General features: G+C 49.6%; 2 protein-coding genes across 4 annotated transcripts in view; one reads left to right on the top strand and one right to left on the bottom strand.

The window, feature by feature from the left end:
- The window catches only part of ZBTB17 (zinc finger and BTB domain containing 17), a 30,858-nt gene extending 29,106 nt beyond the window's left edge, over positions 1-1,752 (bottom strand). For 2 of the 3 annotated variants that reach the window (XM_081255950.1, XM_081255951.1), the window contains exon 1: positions 1,626-1,751. The gene's annotated coding sequence lies outside the window, so the exon portion shown is untranslated. Of the gene's footprint in view, positions 1-1,625 lie in introns of all 3 variants that reach the window. The other variant, XM_081255952.1, reaches the window with a different exon arrangement.
- Positions 1,753-7,749: 5,997 nt separating this feature from the next.
- SRARP (steroid receptor associated and regulated protein) lies at positions 7,750-9,645 on the top strand. Its single transcript, XM_081224962.1, has 2 exons — positions 7,750-7,856; positions 9,173-9,645. Exons 1-2 carry the CDS (start codon positions 7,763-7,765, stop codon positions 9,601-9,603), a joined length of 525 nt encoding a protein of 174 aa, XP_081081088.1. The 5' UTR covers positions 7,750-7,762; the 3' UTR covers positions 9,604-9,645.
- The last annotated feature ends 4,561 nt before the right edge of the window (positions 9,646-14,206 follow it).

The raw sequence follows: 14,206 nt of genomic DNA, 5'->3' as shown, positions 1-14,206 counted from the left end.
CTATCCCACTGAGCAGCACCACCAGCCACCAGCCAAAAATGTGGAGTCAACCTGACTCCTCCCTGCCTCTAAACCCCTCATCTAAGTAATCACCAACTTTGGTCAAGTCTACCTCCAAAACATCTCTCCCCACCTTCTGCCTCTAATCTAACTCAAGTCCACCCTCGTTTCTCACCTGATAGTTCTAGTAGCCTCTTAATTGGCCTCCGGGCCCACTCCCTTTAATACGTTCTTTAACTAGAGTGATCTTTCTAGTCCACAAATCTGACTTTTAAATGGAGTCCCATTAACCTAAGATTTCAAGTCCACAGCTAAGTTTAAAAGGCCCTCTAGGGGACTTCCCTGGTGGTCCAGTGGTTAAGATACTGGCTTCCACTGCTTCCACTGCAGGGGGCACAGGTTTGATCCCTGATCAGGGAACTAAGGATCCTGCATGCCGTGTGGTGGCCAAAAAAAAAAGTGGGGAGGGCCCCCTAGGACCAGACCAGACTGCCTCTTTAGTCTTACCTCTAATCTCTGTCTCTAGGCAGAGAACTTCATTTAATTATTACACTGGCTTCCCAGCTTTCTCACAAATTCTATCTTCAACTGAGAATACTCTCCCTCTTTCCTGCCCGCGCTCCCCAAGCATCCTTCAGGTCTCAGTTTCCTGGGGAACAGAAGCCTCCCTGGATTCGCCTAGACTGAGTAAGGTGCCTCTACTCAGTGTTTCCAGAGCAAGAACTTTTCTGCTTTTCTTCCATCATATCAGAATTGCCTATGTATCTGTATGTCTCCCACATGAATCTCTGAGCTCTGGGTGATGATGCTGATACGAAAGATAACAGCAACAAACACATACAGCGTTTACTTTGTGCCAGGAAGCGTTCTCAGTACTTTACACCTATTACCTCATTTAATCTTTATAACCATCTTAGGAAGCAGATTTTATTCTCAACTCTGCTTTAAGGATGAGGAAACCGAGACAGGGAGCGAGAAACTAAGGAAGGACACAGTTGGCAAGCACAGAGTCGGGATTCCAACCTGGCTGCCCGGCTCCACAGTTTAAACTTTTTAACCACTATGCCAGTCTGGATCACTCTCTCTGTCCTTAGAACCTATCAGGAGCTGAAGCACTGTCTGTGGAGCCAACGAATGAATGAAATAATCTTATGCGGGGGCAGTGTCGGCCTCCTACACGGCAAGCTCCTCCTAGGCCCTGACAGGCTTGTGCCATCGGGCCCCGCCGGCCAAAGTGAGCTACGCCTGCACCCCGCCACCTCGCGGCCTCAGAACGCCCACCAGCAGCGGCGCGCGGGGTCAAGGGGCGGTGACAGCCGGGCGGCGGGGGCGGAGATGCTACCAGCTGGGGTGTCACCCAGCCCGGAGGCGACTCGCGCTCCCTCGCCGGGACGGCGGGTCCGGTCCGCCCGCCCACTCTCCGCCCGCTCGCCGGGCGGCGCCCCCCACCCATTTGCCCCGCAACCCCTTGTCCTGTGGGGTCCCCTCAGTCCGGGTTCCCTTCTCAGTCCACTTCCCTCCCCTCCCCCACACAACCGTCCCCGGCGTCCCGCCGCGCCCCATCCTGCGTCGCCTCCGCCCAACTCCTGGGACTCCTCCGGCCCCGGGTGCTTGCTGACCCTCACCTGCCATGTCCTGGACCCCACCGCAGAGGGAGGTGCATCACGGCCGCGAGGAGGCCGGGGACAGCACTTCAGAGCAGACAAAGGGCGCCGCCATGTTGGAGTCGGGCGGAACCGACCTCGCTGGCTTCCCGTCTGCAACTTCCGGCGCATGCGCAGCGTTCGCCCTAGCCGTAGCTCGTGGACAGGCGCATGCGCCTACTGTAATACAGCACTTCTGCAGTTAGAATTGTTCGCCTTGTAACCCTTTCTTGGTTTTCTATTCCAAATGTACCAATAACAGCTCCTACGTGTTCAGCGCTTACTTTGTGTCAGGCACTGTGTTAAGCGCTTTACGTGCACTATCTCAAGTCCTCTCACCAACATACGATGTTTTTGTCTCCCTTTTGAAGAAGGGAAAACGGAGTCTCAGGGTAAATGAATTGCCAGCTGTCACGCATCTTACAAGTGATGAAGCAGAGATGTGAACCTAGTTGTGGCATCAAAGCTGCAGAACCACGATTATGTTTTTCTACTTTCTGAGCCAACCACTACCCGCTTCCCCGTTTAGAGGAGATCCAGGATTAGCCTGGATGTGAATGAGGGTGCCTGGAAACAAAAGTTTGCCTGCAGATGTGACCAGCCTGTGGCCTCTTTCCAACTTTTCAGCACCTTCAGGCCATTGACTTTTCTACTTCCAAACAGTTCCTCGGCTTTCTCCTTTCTTCACTTCCGACCCTGTTTATTTTTCATGATCCATAATTTTAAAAACACTCTTGTCACAATCCAAAACTCCTTTGCTCTTTGTCTTTTTGTCACATGGATTTGGTAAAAATTTCAGCCCTGGGTGAATCCAACTGCTCCTTTTCCCTTTGACGACACCTAAACAACCAAACACAATTGGAGAAAGTACCCAGTGGGACAGACTGTTCTCTACAAATCCATGACTGCCAGCCTTAAGAGGGACTTCAACAAATGTCAGTCTGGCCAATTGACTGCTCCTCTCTTCACAATAACTAGAGAAACTAAAAAACTCAGCAGCAGTTGACTTCACCCTTTCATTTACAGGAAAATGATAGCAAATCTGATAGGAATTCTCCTGTCTTCCCAATACTAAGCATGCAAATCTACTTCTGAGTCTTCTGTGTTGGATGTAGTCGATTGAGACTCGGCATCCATTCCTTCCAGAATTTAAAAAGTTAAAATTTTATTTCCCAGACTCAGTAGCAGTTAGAATCCCAGATACAGATGGTTCTGCCAGTAGGTAAGATTTGGAGGGTGGAAGAGAGGGAGTAGCCATTGGCCTGCTGATGTTAGCTGATTTTTGCTGACAAGAAAGGTCATACAAATGTGGGGGGTTGCAGCAGTGCATTGTGGCCGGTGTCCAGCTTCATGAGTGTTCAGAAGCATCTGTGAGATGTTGCCAGCCGAACTCAGCATTCTAGTGCCTGGGAACCAGCTTCTAGTCCCAAATTTAGATCCAGGGACCCTTGCTGTGATGATATGTTCTTGAGTGCAATAATCTCAGTGGTGGCCTCTCAATTCCCCATCTTCCTGATTGTGGCAGAAGTAATAGCTCCTAATTGGTGAGTTCTATGGTATTCTGGGAGCCATTAATAAAAGCCCAGTCTAGAGACCATTCTTTCAGCCCCCCCAGTAAGTTTATAAACATTTAATTCTCTGTATTAAATCCATTTCTAGTTAAAATAAGCTTAGAAACAATGTAAGGGATCTTTGCAGTGATGGAAATGTTCTGTACCTTGACTATGTCAATATAAATATCCTGGTTGTGATATTGTACTACAGTTTTGCAAGATGTTACCATTGGGGGAAACTGGGTAAAGGATGAGGAGGGGGATGGAATTGCTCTGTATTGTTTCTTACAGTTGCATGTGAACCTACAATTATTTCAAAATAAAAAGTTTAATTAAAGAGAAAGTCCAGTGAGGTTTCTATTTCTGCAGGAAACTGACCCTCAAAGATGGAAATCAGGGCATTAAGTTTGAAGGTGATGCAGATCTAGTCTATTTCATGCAGGCAAAAAATAGTTACATAAGTTACCATTCATCACAATAAGTATTGTTGCCTAGAGGAAAGTGCCTAATGAAGGTAAGGCTGTAGATGGAGCAGTTGCTGCAACTGACCATTATGTCACGAGTGAGGACCACAAGGACTGTGGGGTGAACTGGCTGTTTATAATTACACTGAAGAGTTTCAAAAAAGAAATATTTAGGGTTTAAATTCTCAGCTCAAGACAGAGCCAGAGAACCAGGGCCCACTCCTGACTACTCTAAATATGTTTTCTCGTCTCTTGTAGCCACAGGGCTTATGCAGTCAAAAATTGGACGGAGCTGATCCTGTGGGTTGCTAACCTGCAATATAATTGCAATGTTAAGTTGTAACATAATTGCAGTATAACTGCAACGGGCCAGATGCATTGACTGGGAACAAGGGACACTTAGGAATCAAAATGGGGATGTTTGGGTGGATGCAGATGACTGAGTTCCCTGACTCCCCAAATCCAGAATTCAATGAAATTCCCGTGGCACTGAAGCGGCCCCTCCTCCCATCGAATGGGCTGATCCTGCTTTCCCTGGAGAGCATGTAATAACCTCATAGTAGGAAGTTATTTTACAAGGAGATGCTGGTTCCTTTCAGAGACCACTCCACCATCCTTCATTTGTCTCCAGATCTATAAAGAGAGTCTAATTCCCCAGGGAACAAGCACAGAGTCTGACTATGGAGATGGCTTACACACAAGAAAGAAAGAAGGAAAGGAAGGGAAGGGAAGGGGGATGGAAGGAAAGGAAGGAAGGAGGGAGGGAAGGAAGGAGGGAGGGAAGGAGGAAGAGAAAGAGAGAGAGAGAGAGAGAGAGAGCACCTTAACTAATACATGAGCTGCAACCTGGGGAATATGGGTGTAACTGGATTCTAAAGATGCTAGGTCCAGGAGGAAGGGAGATTGCATTCGACTTGGCAGAATGTCTCAATACAAATGCACATTACAGAGATTTGGGTGTTTTAATGTTCCAGCTGAGAATTGTTCTAACAGCACAGTTGGTCGAATAAAATCTGGACCCCATAGTGGTCTTCATTAAATGACGGTGAGATGACAGAAACTCTTTAGAGTAACAGAGAGGAAGAAATGCAAACATTTGGGCAGGGTGGTTGGGACAGGGCAGGAGTAAGTATACATGTGTTGATTGAGTGAGTGAAGGACTGACTGTCCTGGTTTCTCACTAGGGGCCATTCCTCCAGTGTATTACTAACTGGCTCCCTCACCCCGAGCTCCTCCCCCTCTAACCCCTTAGCCCTCAGAGTGAGACACAGGGCCCATCACCATCTCCGAAGTCTCGGCCTAAACCTCATCCACCCCCTACCCTAAAGTCTTCCCAAAGCTCAGTCACTACTTACACATGGGCTACCTTGCATTTTCCCAATAAGGAGATTTTTTTTAACTGGTTGGCCAACTTGTGGATATAAACTTGAAGCGCTGTAGATAAACTGACAAATATCTATTTATACAATTTAGTTTATCAGTTTGATTATAAACAGCTTAAAAATCATGAATTATATAACAGTGTATTAATTTATAAAGGCTACTTTTTTTTTTCTCTGCTCACTTTTCATGTAATGATTTCCTTTACTCTTCACAGACATCCTCGGCACACATCCTTGACATACACTTTTAAATTCCTTTTCATTTTGAAAACTTTGTAAAGTACACAAGAGTAGTGAAAATAATGAAATATTTTCTATACCTGTATTACCCATATTCAACAGTTAACTTTTGCTAAATGTACTTAGGATAGCTTTCCTTTCTTTCTTTTTTTTTTGGCTGCACTGTGAGGCACGCAGATCTTAGTTCTCCCCACTGACCAGGGATGGAACCCGTGCACCCTGCAATGGGAGTGCGGAGTCTTAACCACTGGACCGCCAAGGAAGTCCCTATCCTTCCTTTCTTTCTTTCTTTTTTTTTAAAATTTATTTAATTTATTTGTTTTTGGCTGCGTTGGGTCTTTGTTGCTGTGCGCGGGCTTTCTCTAGTTGCGGCGAGTGGGGGCTACTCTTCGTTGCGGTGCACAGGCTTCTCATTGCGGTGGCTTCTCTTGTTGTGGAGCACGGGCTCCAGTAGTGGTGGCACGTGGGCTCAGTAGTTGTGGCTTGCGGGCTCTAGAGCATAGGCTCAGTAGTTGTGGCCCACGGGCTTAGTTGCTCCGCGGCATATGGGATCTTCCCAGACCAGGGCTCGAACCCGTGTCCCCTGCATTGGCAGGCGGATCCTTAACCACTGCGCCACCAGGGAAGTCCCTGTCGCATCTCTTTCTAACCCAGCCAGGAGAAGGTCTCCAATTATAAGGACTAGTGTGATTAGATTGAACTCACTCAGATAATCCAGATCAATATCCCTATCTCAAAGTCCACACCTCTGATAAATATATACATTTAAATAAATATATATTTGGTCTTCTGGTTCCTGGCACAGAGCTCCTAACAGCCTTGAAATTTCCCAAGTCAGAAGCGTGAAAAGGGTGTCTTTTGTTATGTAAATGAGGTGACTTTTGGAAAGCCCCTGTGTCACCTAAGAATGTGGGCAGGAGAACCAACCACGTGATTAGAGGGTTGGAACTGTCAGTCCCACCGATCCCCTGACCTCTTGTGATGTGAGCCGGGCTGGAGAATGATGGCCACCAAAGGCCAGTGATTTAATCAGTTGTGCCTATGTAACGAACCTCCATTAAAACCCAAAAGAACAGGGTTTGGAGAGCTTCTGGGTTGGTGAACACGTGGAGATTGGGGAAAAGTGGCGCTCTCAGACAGTGTGGAGGCTCCTAGCCCTGCGTACGTACCTCGCCTGTGCATCTCTTCCATCTGGCTGTTCCTGAGTTATATTCTTTTATAACAAACTAGTAATCTAGTAAGTAAAATGTTTCTCTGTGATCTGCTCTAGCAAACTAATCGAATCTAAGGACTAATCTAATCCCCTTACAGTGGGACTCTCCCATCTGTAGGTCAGAAGCACAGGTGACAACCAGGACTTGTGATTGATGTCTGTGACAGGGGCAGTCTTGTAGGACTGAACTCTTAGCCTGTGAGATATGAAGCTATCTCCAGGTAGGTAATGTCAGAAATGAATTAATTGGTTGGTAATGTGGAACAAAACAAAACAAAACACATCAGAACTGGTGTCAGAATTGGAATACCCTTAATCACACCTGCAAAGACGCTTTTGCTGTGTAAGGTAACATTTTTCACAGGTTCTGGGGATCAAGGCATGGACATCTTTGGGGTACCATCTTCTACCATACATATTTATTTATAGTAGTACTACTGTTTCTGTTTAATGAAGCCATACCAAGTTTCCTCTTGCAGACAAAGAATGTCACCTGCCATAACAGTAAACAAAGGATGTTGCAGCCATCAAGCCACCAGCCAATGCAGCCACCCCAACGGTGCAACCTGAAGGGATTCAGGATGGAGAAAAACAGGATGCTGGCCCTAGGTAAGGTGGAGCCCTCATGATGGGTTTAGTGCCCTTGTAAAAGGGACCCCAGAGAGCTTTCTTGCATTTTCTGGGAGGTGAAGACACAGTGGAAAGACAGCCATCTATGAACCAGTAGGCAGGTCCTTACCAAACACTAAAATCTATAGGTGCCTTGATCTCAGACTTCCCAGCACCCGGAACCGTGAGAAACAAATGTCTGTGGTTTAACTCCCCTAGTCTATTACTGCTCGAACCGACTAAGACATGGACATATTGTCAGTAGTATTCCATATAGTTCTTAGGTAGGAAAGAAACAAAACTAAAAACAACTAAAAACTGGGAATGCAGCCAGAGAATGACCGAGGTTTGGGAAACTGAGGCCTGGATGAGAAGGTTCCAAGGCTTGTCTCAAGTGAGGAAGCAGCTGGAGTTGGAGGAAACAGCAACTGTTTGGTAGAAGGCCTACCTCCCAGTGACCCAACAGCAATCCTGTTGACATAACCCCGTTGATCAAAGCAATCCCGCAACTGCTCCAAGCCAGTTCCTGTGGCTCGTGGTGGAATTCACTCAGCAGATCCGGAGCTGGTAAATATAAAAGTCTGGTCCTCGGGTGGGAGCTGCATCCTGGAAAAAGCTGCTGACAACGGCTCCCTCTGCCAGTGCTAAGCCAGGCGCTATGGAATCAGTAACAGTCCCAACAGAAGACTCCAGAGACCTGAGAGCCTGCCCTAAAGTCAGGGGCCTGGAGACGGCCCTGGAGACTAGCTCAGGTAAGAGGTGGCAGAGGGTGCCTCAGCCCTGCAGCTGAGGGGGGCTGGGCAGGCTGGTGGGGGCACTGGCAGCAGAGGGCTGACACCCTCCCCTCCGGGGCCGCCAGGATTCTCAAGCCATGGGTGGGCTTCATTTACAGTTGAACCTTGAACAACTTGGGGGTTAAAGGCGCTGACCCTCCACGCAGTAGAAAATCTGCCTATAACTACAATCAGCCCTTCGTATCTGAGGTTCCACATTCACAGATTCAGCCTACTACGGATTGTGTAGTAATTGGTACTTATTGAAAAAAATCTGCATATAAGTGGACCTGCAGTTCAAACCCATGTTGTTCAAGGATCGACTGTATTTCCTGTGTTCACTAACCTACCAGCCCAGAAGCTTCCTTCTGAAGCCTGTGTCGTAGTGAAGAGCACGTAGTTAAAGAGGATGGATTTGTTTATTATTTGGGTAACTTGAAACGTTACTTTTCTAAGAGCACAGACTTTGGATTCAGAGAGACGTGCTCTGGCACTTGCTTCATTGATAGATCGATTGACTGGTTCTTGGCTTCTCCCCGTTTGGTGGGGTGGACGGAGCAGGGATCCCCAGGGCAGAGGGGACCGACAGACAAGGTTATGGGTGGGGAAGGAAGAAGAACAGCATGATGTTCCCTGAGGACCACCAACATCTGTACAAGCTGAGCCTCAGTTTCCTCACCTGTAGAAGGTGGCCGGGGCTCTCCTCTTACTACTCACTACAGTGTAGTCCGTGGACCAGCAGCACCGGCATTCCCTGGGAGCTTGTTAGAAATGCAGACCCTCAGGCTCCACCCCAGACCCGCTTGCTGTACCAGAATCTGCATGTTAACAAGATGCTCAGGCAGCTCGTGGGCACAGTGTGGTTGAGAGGCTCTGATGCAGTGGCCTCCATGTTCCTGGAAGGCAGAGAGCTGATAGGGGGAAGCCAGGTTTAAACTCAGGTCTCCCCAGGGCTGAAATCCACACTCTTAGGCCCCACTGTCTTCCCATCTTTGTGTGTCAACTAACACACAGTTCAATCCCTGTTAAGGGAACTCTACTCAGTATTCTGTAATAACCTATATGGGAAAAGAATCCGAAAAAGAATGTATGTATGCATATGTATAACTGAATCACTGTGCTGGACACCTGAAACTAACACAACATGATAAATCAACTACACTCCAATATAAAATAAAAATTAAATTTAAAAAAATCCCTGTTGAATGAATGAACAAGTGAATGAACACATGACTTGATGGAACCATATCCCTTTCAGTGCTAACACAAATCTTTGGTCTTTTCCTTCCTTCTAGGTGGAAAGCCGGCCCGCCATCAGAAGGCCATCCCCAAAGCTCACCTAACTTTCGTCATCGACTGCACTCGTGGGAAACAGATCTCCCTGGCAGCACTCCCAGGGCCACCCCGCGTCCCTAGTCCTAACCTAGGACCTGTCATCCCTCCAATGAAGACTTACATCTTGTTATGTGGGGAAAACCGGCCCCCCCGTATAAATCAGGAGGCTCCCATAGGTGGGGGAGGCCTTGCCCAGACCAGGGGCCCCCTGCCACCCTGCAGAGAGACTACGGCCCCAGATTCCTCTCCAACCAGCCCACCCTGCCTCCAGGGGGCTCCTGAAGCCAAGGGGGGCCCTGTGAAGACCGTGTCCTCTAGGTCTTCAGCTTGGGGGACGGTCATAGTCTCGCTCAAAGCCCTCTCGTCCTGTGTCTGTGCACAGGCTGATTAACTGGATGAGCCTGGCCAAGAAGGGAAAGGGCTGGCAACCCAAGCTCCAGAGTTCAGCAGATGCAGTTCCCAGGGTTCACTCCCTCTTCCCCAGCCAAGCAGAAGTCTTTTGTGCCTGAGCCAGGAAAGGAGCGTTAGATCCTTAAAGGACATCTGAAACAGCCACGAGTATCCTACTTCTCCATCCTCTCCATCTTTGTTCGCCTTTCAGCGGAAGCAGGATAAGGCAACGCCACACAGAAAGAGACTAATTCACTAACACAGCAAGTTCTGAAGGCACATCTCCCGCATGCCAGGCCCTGCAAGGTGCTAAAGAAGATGCTACAGCTTTCTTGGAGCTTGTACTCTTGGGGGTGGGGAAGAAAGGTTAAACAAGCTAATAAAGATGATTTTGAACAGTGTAATGAGTGCTGTGTAGAAACTGAAACAGGGTGCTGGGATGGAAAATGATGGGGCAAAGAGCTTTTCTGATACACTGATTGGGAAAGGCCTCTCTGAGTGGGTAACAAAGTATGATCTAAAAGATGAGAAGGAGCCAGCACTGCGAGCCATCCTCCCTAGGGTCACCTGGTTGGCATCTCATCCCAGAGCAGGAGTCAGAACCTCCCAGCACAATGGGCAGGGATAGCACATTGCCTGCTGTCAACCCACGTGCAAGTGTGTAGGTCGCTAGGGATCACCCGGAGGGCACAGGCCTCAGGATGGGAGAATCAGGGGCCCAGGTGGGATGGGAAGCAAGGGGAACTGGCTTCTCAAGAGGGGGCAGAGGTGCTCAGAAAGGGAATGGAGTATCATGTTTGAATGAATGAACATAAGAGATATGATTTATTGAGCTGCATAGCAGGCTTATACTGCCCTCTAGGGATACAGAGAAGGGGGCTGGGGGCTTTGTCCCTAACCCGCAGGGCAGTCCTGTCCTCAGCAGCAAGTGGGGGTTGCTGTGAGGGGAGGTGTAGGTCTAAGAGATGCACAGAGCTGTGTGAGATTCATCTGAGGAAGAGTGTCTCAAGGCTCTTGGATTAACATTGCTGAATGTCCATTTATTCAATGACGGTTTTACTAGGTTCCTACAAACACTAGTGGCTAACATGTACTGACCATTTGGTCTGTGCCAGGGATGTGACATCCTCCAAGTGTCAGTACTGGGAAGCACTGTTTTGTAGCCATTTCACAGATTAGAGAATCAAGGCACAGAGAGGTTGAGGAATGCACTCAAGGTCTCATAGACTGGTGCAGTTGGGATTCGAAAACAAGCCAGCCTGGTGCTCAATTTCTTGCTCTTAACCGTAGAGCAGATGGCCTCTCGTCCTTGGCAGGGTCTCTTCTAAACAGAGGGAATCTAGAGAGAGCAGACCCTGTCCTCAACGAGCTCACAGCCTGGTGGGGGAGGCAAGAAGAAGGTGACTATTGCAATAGCTTCTGGTAAGTGCAACAGTAAAGGCACAGAGAACGATGTTGGTGCTGGAGGAGGATGCCCAGTCCATTAGGGAGAGGAGATCAAGGAGGGCTTCCTGCAGGAAGTGGCATCTAAACTAAAATCTGACCAGTGAGTGAGTCATACAAAGGCAAGGGGGCCAGGGTGGGGAGTGTTCCAAGGAGAAGGACCAAAGTTATTCAGTCTGGCTGGAGTATTCATTCACTCACCAAGTATTTGTTGGGCACCCACTGTGTGCTAATCTCTGGGCTAGACCCTGGGATGGAGCAGTGATAGACAGACAAGGCCCTGCCATGAAGGAGCTTATCCTCCAGCTGGGGAAGACAATGCATGTACACACTCAGAACAGAGAGGCCAGAGAAGTGACAGGGACCATATCATGTGAGGCCTTGCAAGCCATGATGAGGTCTTTGTTTTTTGTTTGTTTGTTGTTTTTGGGCAGCGCTGCATGGCTTGGCTTGGCTTGTGGGATCTTAATTCCCCGAACAGGGACCGAACCTGGGTCCCCCGCAGTGAGAGCACGGAGTCCTAACCACTGGACCGCCAGGAATTCCCGAGGTCTTTTTTTTGTTTGTTTGTTTGTTTGTTTTGTTTTTGCAGTACGCGGGCCTCTCACTGTTGTGGCCTCTCCCGTTGGCGGAGCACAGGCTCCGGACGCGCAGGCTCAGCAGCCATGGCTCACGGGCCCAGTCGCTCTGCGGCATGTGGGATCTTCCCGGACCGGGGCACGAACCCGCGTCCCCTGCATCGGCAGGCGGACTCTCAACCACTGCGCCACCAGGGAAGCCCCCGAGGTCTTTTTATTTTATTCTGAGATGGGGATCATTGGAAATTGTGAGCAGAAAGCAACATTACCTACCTTAAAAAAAAATTCCTTAGCTCTTGTGCTGGGATAGGAAGGCAAGGGAGGAAGCTGAGGAGGCTGCACCTTAATCCAGGCAAAGGGGGAGATAGTCTGGATTAGGGAGGTGGTGAGAGAATAGTCTGGGTCACATATACCCCCTCCTCTTTCCTCCCCCTGCTGAGAATCACTGGACTAGAAAAGCGCAAAGACGTCGCTGCAAAGGGAGTTTGAGCCCCACAAGGAAAAGTGTGGGGCTGCAGGTCTAGCTTTGCGCCAGAAGGTGTCGCCCTATCATCAGAATGGAGGCACAACCCCCTGGTCTGGGTTGGGGGGCGGGAACCTGCGCGCTGAGGGGCCGGCGCCATGGGGCCAGCCATCTGGTGGGGTCAAGTTTTCAGAAGCCAGACTTTCATTCTAACCAGAATCCCTCTCATTTAGAAAAATAACTACTGATATTTTTATATGCACCACATGCCACCTCAGTTCTTCTCACACTAGACCCATGAGGTGGGTATAATTTTTGTTGCCATTTTACAGGTGAAGAAACTGAGGCACAGAGAGATGAAATGATTTGCCCAAGGTCACCAACTAGAAAGAGGCAGAGCCCAAATCCCAATCCCAGGCAGTGTGACTATGTAGTCATAGCATCCTAACCCTGTACTATGCTGTAGCTGCTCTGTTCATGTGTGTCGAATGAGTGAAGGAAGAATGAACATTCTCCAAGGACCCAGCCTAGGGCCTGGCAGTGTGTAGGGAGTGATTGGGGGTCGAACACGTGAGTGAGGCCCTCATTGAGCTGGGGGCACACAGGTGCAGGAGAGCAGCTCAGTCTCTTCACCACAGTCCTGTGAGGGGCTGTCCCATTTTACACATGTGGAAACTGAGGCTCGGGTAGGTTAAGCAACTGGCCCAAGGTCACACAGATAGGAAGTGGCAGAGCCAGGGTTGAAATGGAGGTAGTTCGCCCTCCGAGCTTTACCTACCCACAATACTGCAGGAACTTACTGAAAAGCTGTTGAGAGAATGAATCAACAAAGAGATGAAAGACTTTACTGAACCAGTGAGTGGAATGTGTGCATCAGTGAATGTGTTTCCAGGTTGGCAGTTATGCCTAATCAGGACTGTGTCCCCCGTGCCCTAAAGGTGCCTGGTACATAATAGGTGGTCAAGAGTTGTGTGGGAAGGAAAGAAGTAAGGAAGGGAGGGAGGGAGAGAGGGAGGGAGGGAGGGAGGAAGGAAGGAAGGGAGGGAGGGAGAGAGGGAGGGAGGGAGGGAGGGAGGAAGGAAGGAAGGGAGGGAGGAAGGAAGGGAGGGAGGGAGGGAGGGAGGAAAGAAGGAAGGAAGGGAGGGAGGGAGAGAGGGAGGGAGGGAGGAAAGAAGGAAGGGAGGGAGGGAGGGAGAGAGGGAGGGAGGGAGGAAAGAAGGAAGGGAGGAAGGGAGAGAGGGAGGGAGGGAGAGAGGGAGGGAGGGAGAGAGGGAGGGAGGGAGGAAGGAAAGAAGGAAGGAAGGGAGGGAGGAAGTAAGGGAGGAAGGAAGGAAGGAAGGGAGGAAGGAAGGAAGGAAGGGAGGGAGGGAGGGAGGAAGGAGGGGGAGGAAGGAAGGAAGGAAGGAGGGGGAGGAAGGAAGGAAGGAAGGAAGGAAGGAAGGAAGGAAGGGGGGGGATGAAGGGGCAGATTTGCTGTCCTGCTCTCTCCTCTCTGGCTCCCTGGGGCCAGCAGCCTCGCTTTGTGCCCTTCAGGGAGGCACTTCAGAGGCCCCCCACCCACTCTAGCAGCCCTCAGGCTCCCATGGGAGGTTGACCCTGGGTCCAGGCCCTGGAGGGCCTCAGAGCTCACGACTGGCCTGGCTGGCTGCCCAGGGTGAGCCCCAGGCCAGCTGTGCTGACTGTAAACAACACCTCCTCCCCTGCCCAGAGGCTCCTGCTTCAGGCACCAACCTAGCAGACTCAAGTCACCATGCCCCTCAGGATCCTCTCTTGTTTGAGGGCAGAGCCAGAGGGTGGCAGCTTGGTTTTCCCTGTTCAGAAAACAAGCACAGAGATTTTCACAGGAGCTTAGCATTTATCGAGCTTATACTAAAACACCATCTCTCTCTGGTTGCTCACAGCAGCCCTGGGAGGGGATTACCTGATTTTTGTTTATGATGAGAAATTAAGGCTTCCAGGTGCTTTTCGCCCCCCATCTCTACCCCCAGGGCCCAGACAGGTCTTCTGAGAGGACCCTGGGGAACCTACCTTTTAGCTCCGCCTCACCTGCTTTTCCTGGAGAGAAGACCCCGGTACAGGGCAGCTCCTCTGCCCTACCAGCCCAAGTCTTGGTCTTTTTT

This window comes from Mesoplodon bidens (genome assembly GCF_964165515.1).
Source record: "Mesoplodon bidens genome assembly, chromosome: 2".
NCBI lineage: Eukaryota > Metazoa > Chordata > Mammalia > Artiodactyla > Ziphiidae > Mesoplodon > Mesoplodon bidens.
This window is presented reverse-complemented; position numbering and strand designations above follow the sequence as displayed.

Bases quoted from the DNA above. Each gene is read 5' to 3' on its own strand.
- SRARP (XM_081224962.1), top strand. From the start codon at position 7,763: ATGGAATCAGTAACAGTCCCAACAGAAGACTCCAGAGACCTGAGAGCC. The intron at 7,857-9,172 runs GTAAGAGGTGGC...CCTTCCTTCTAG, and splicing joins GGCCCTGGAGACTAGCTCAG to GTGGAAAGCCGGCCCGCCAT.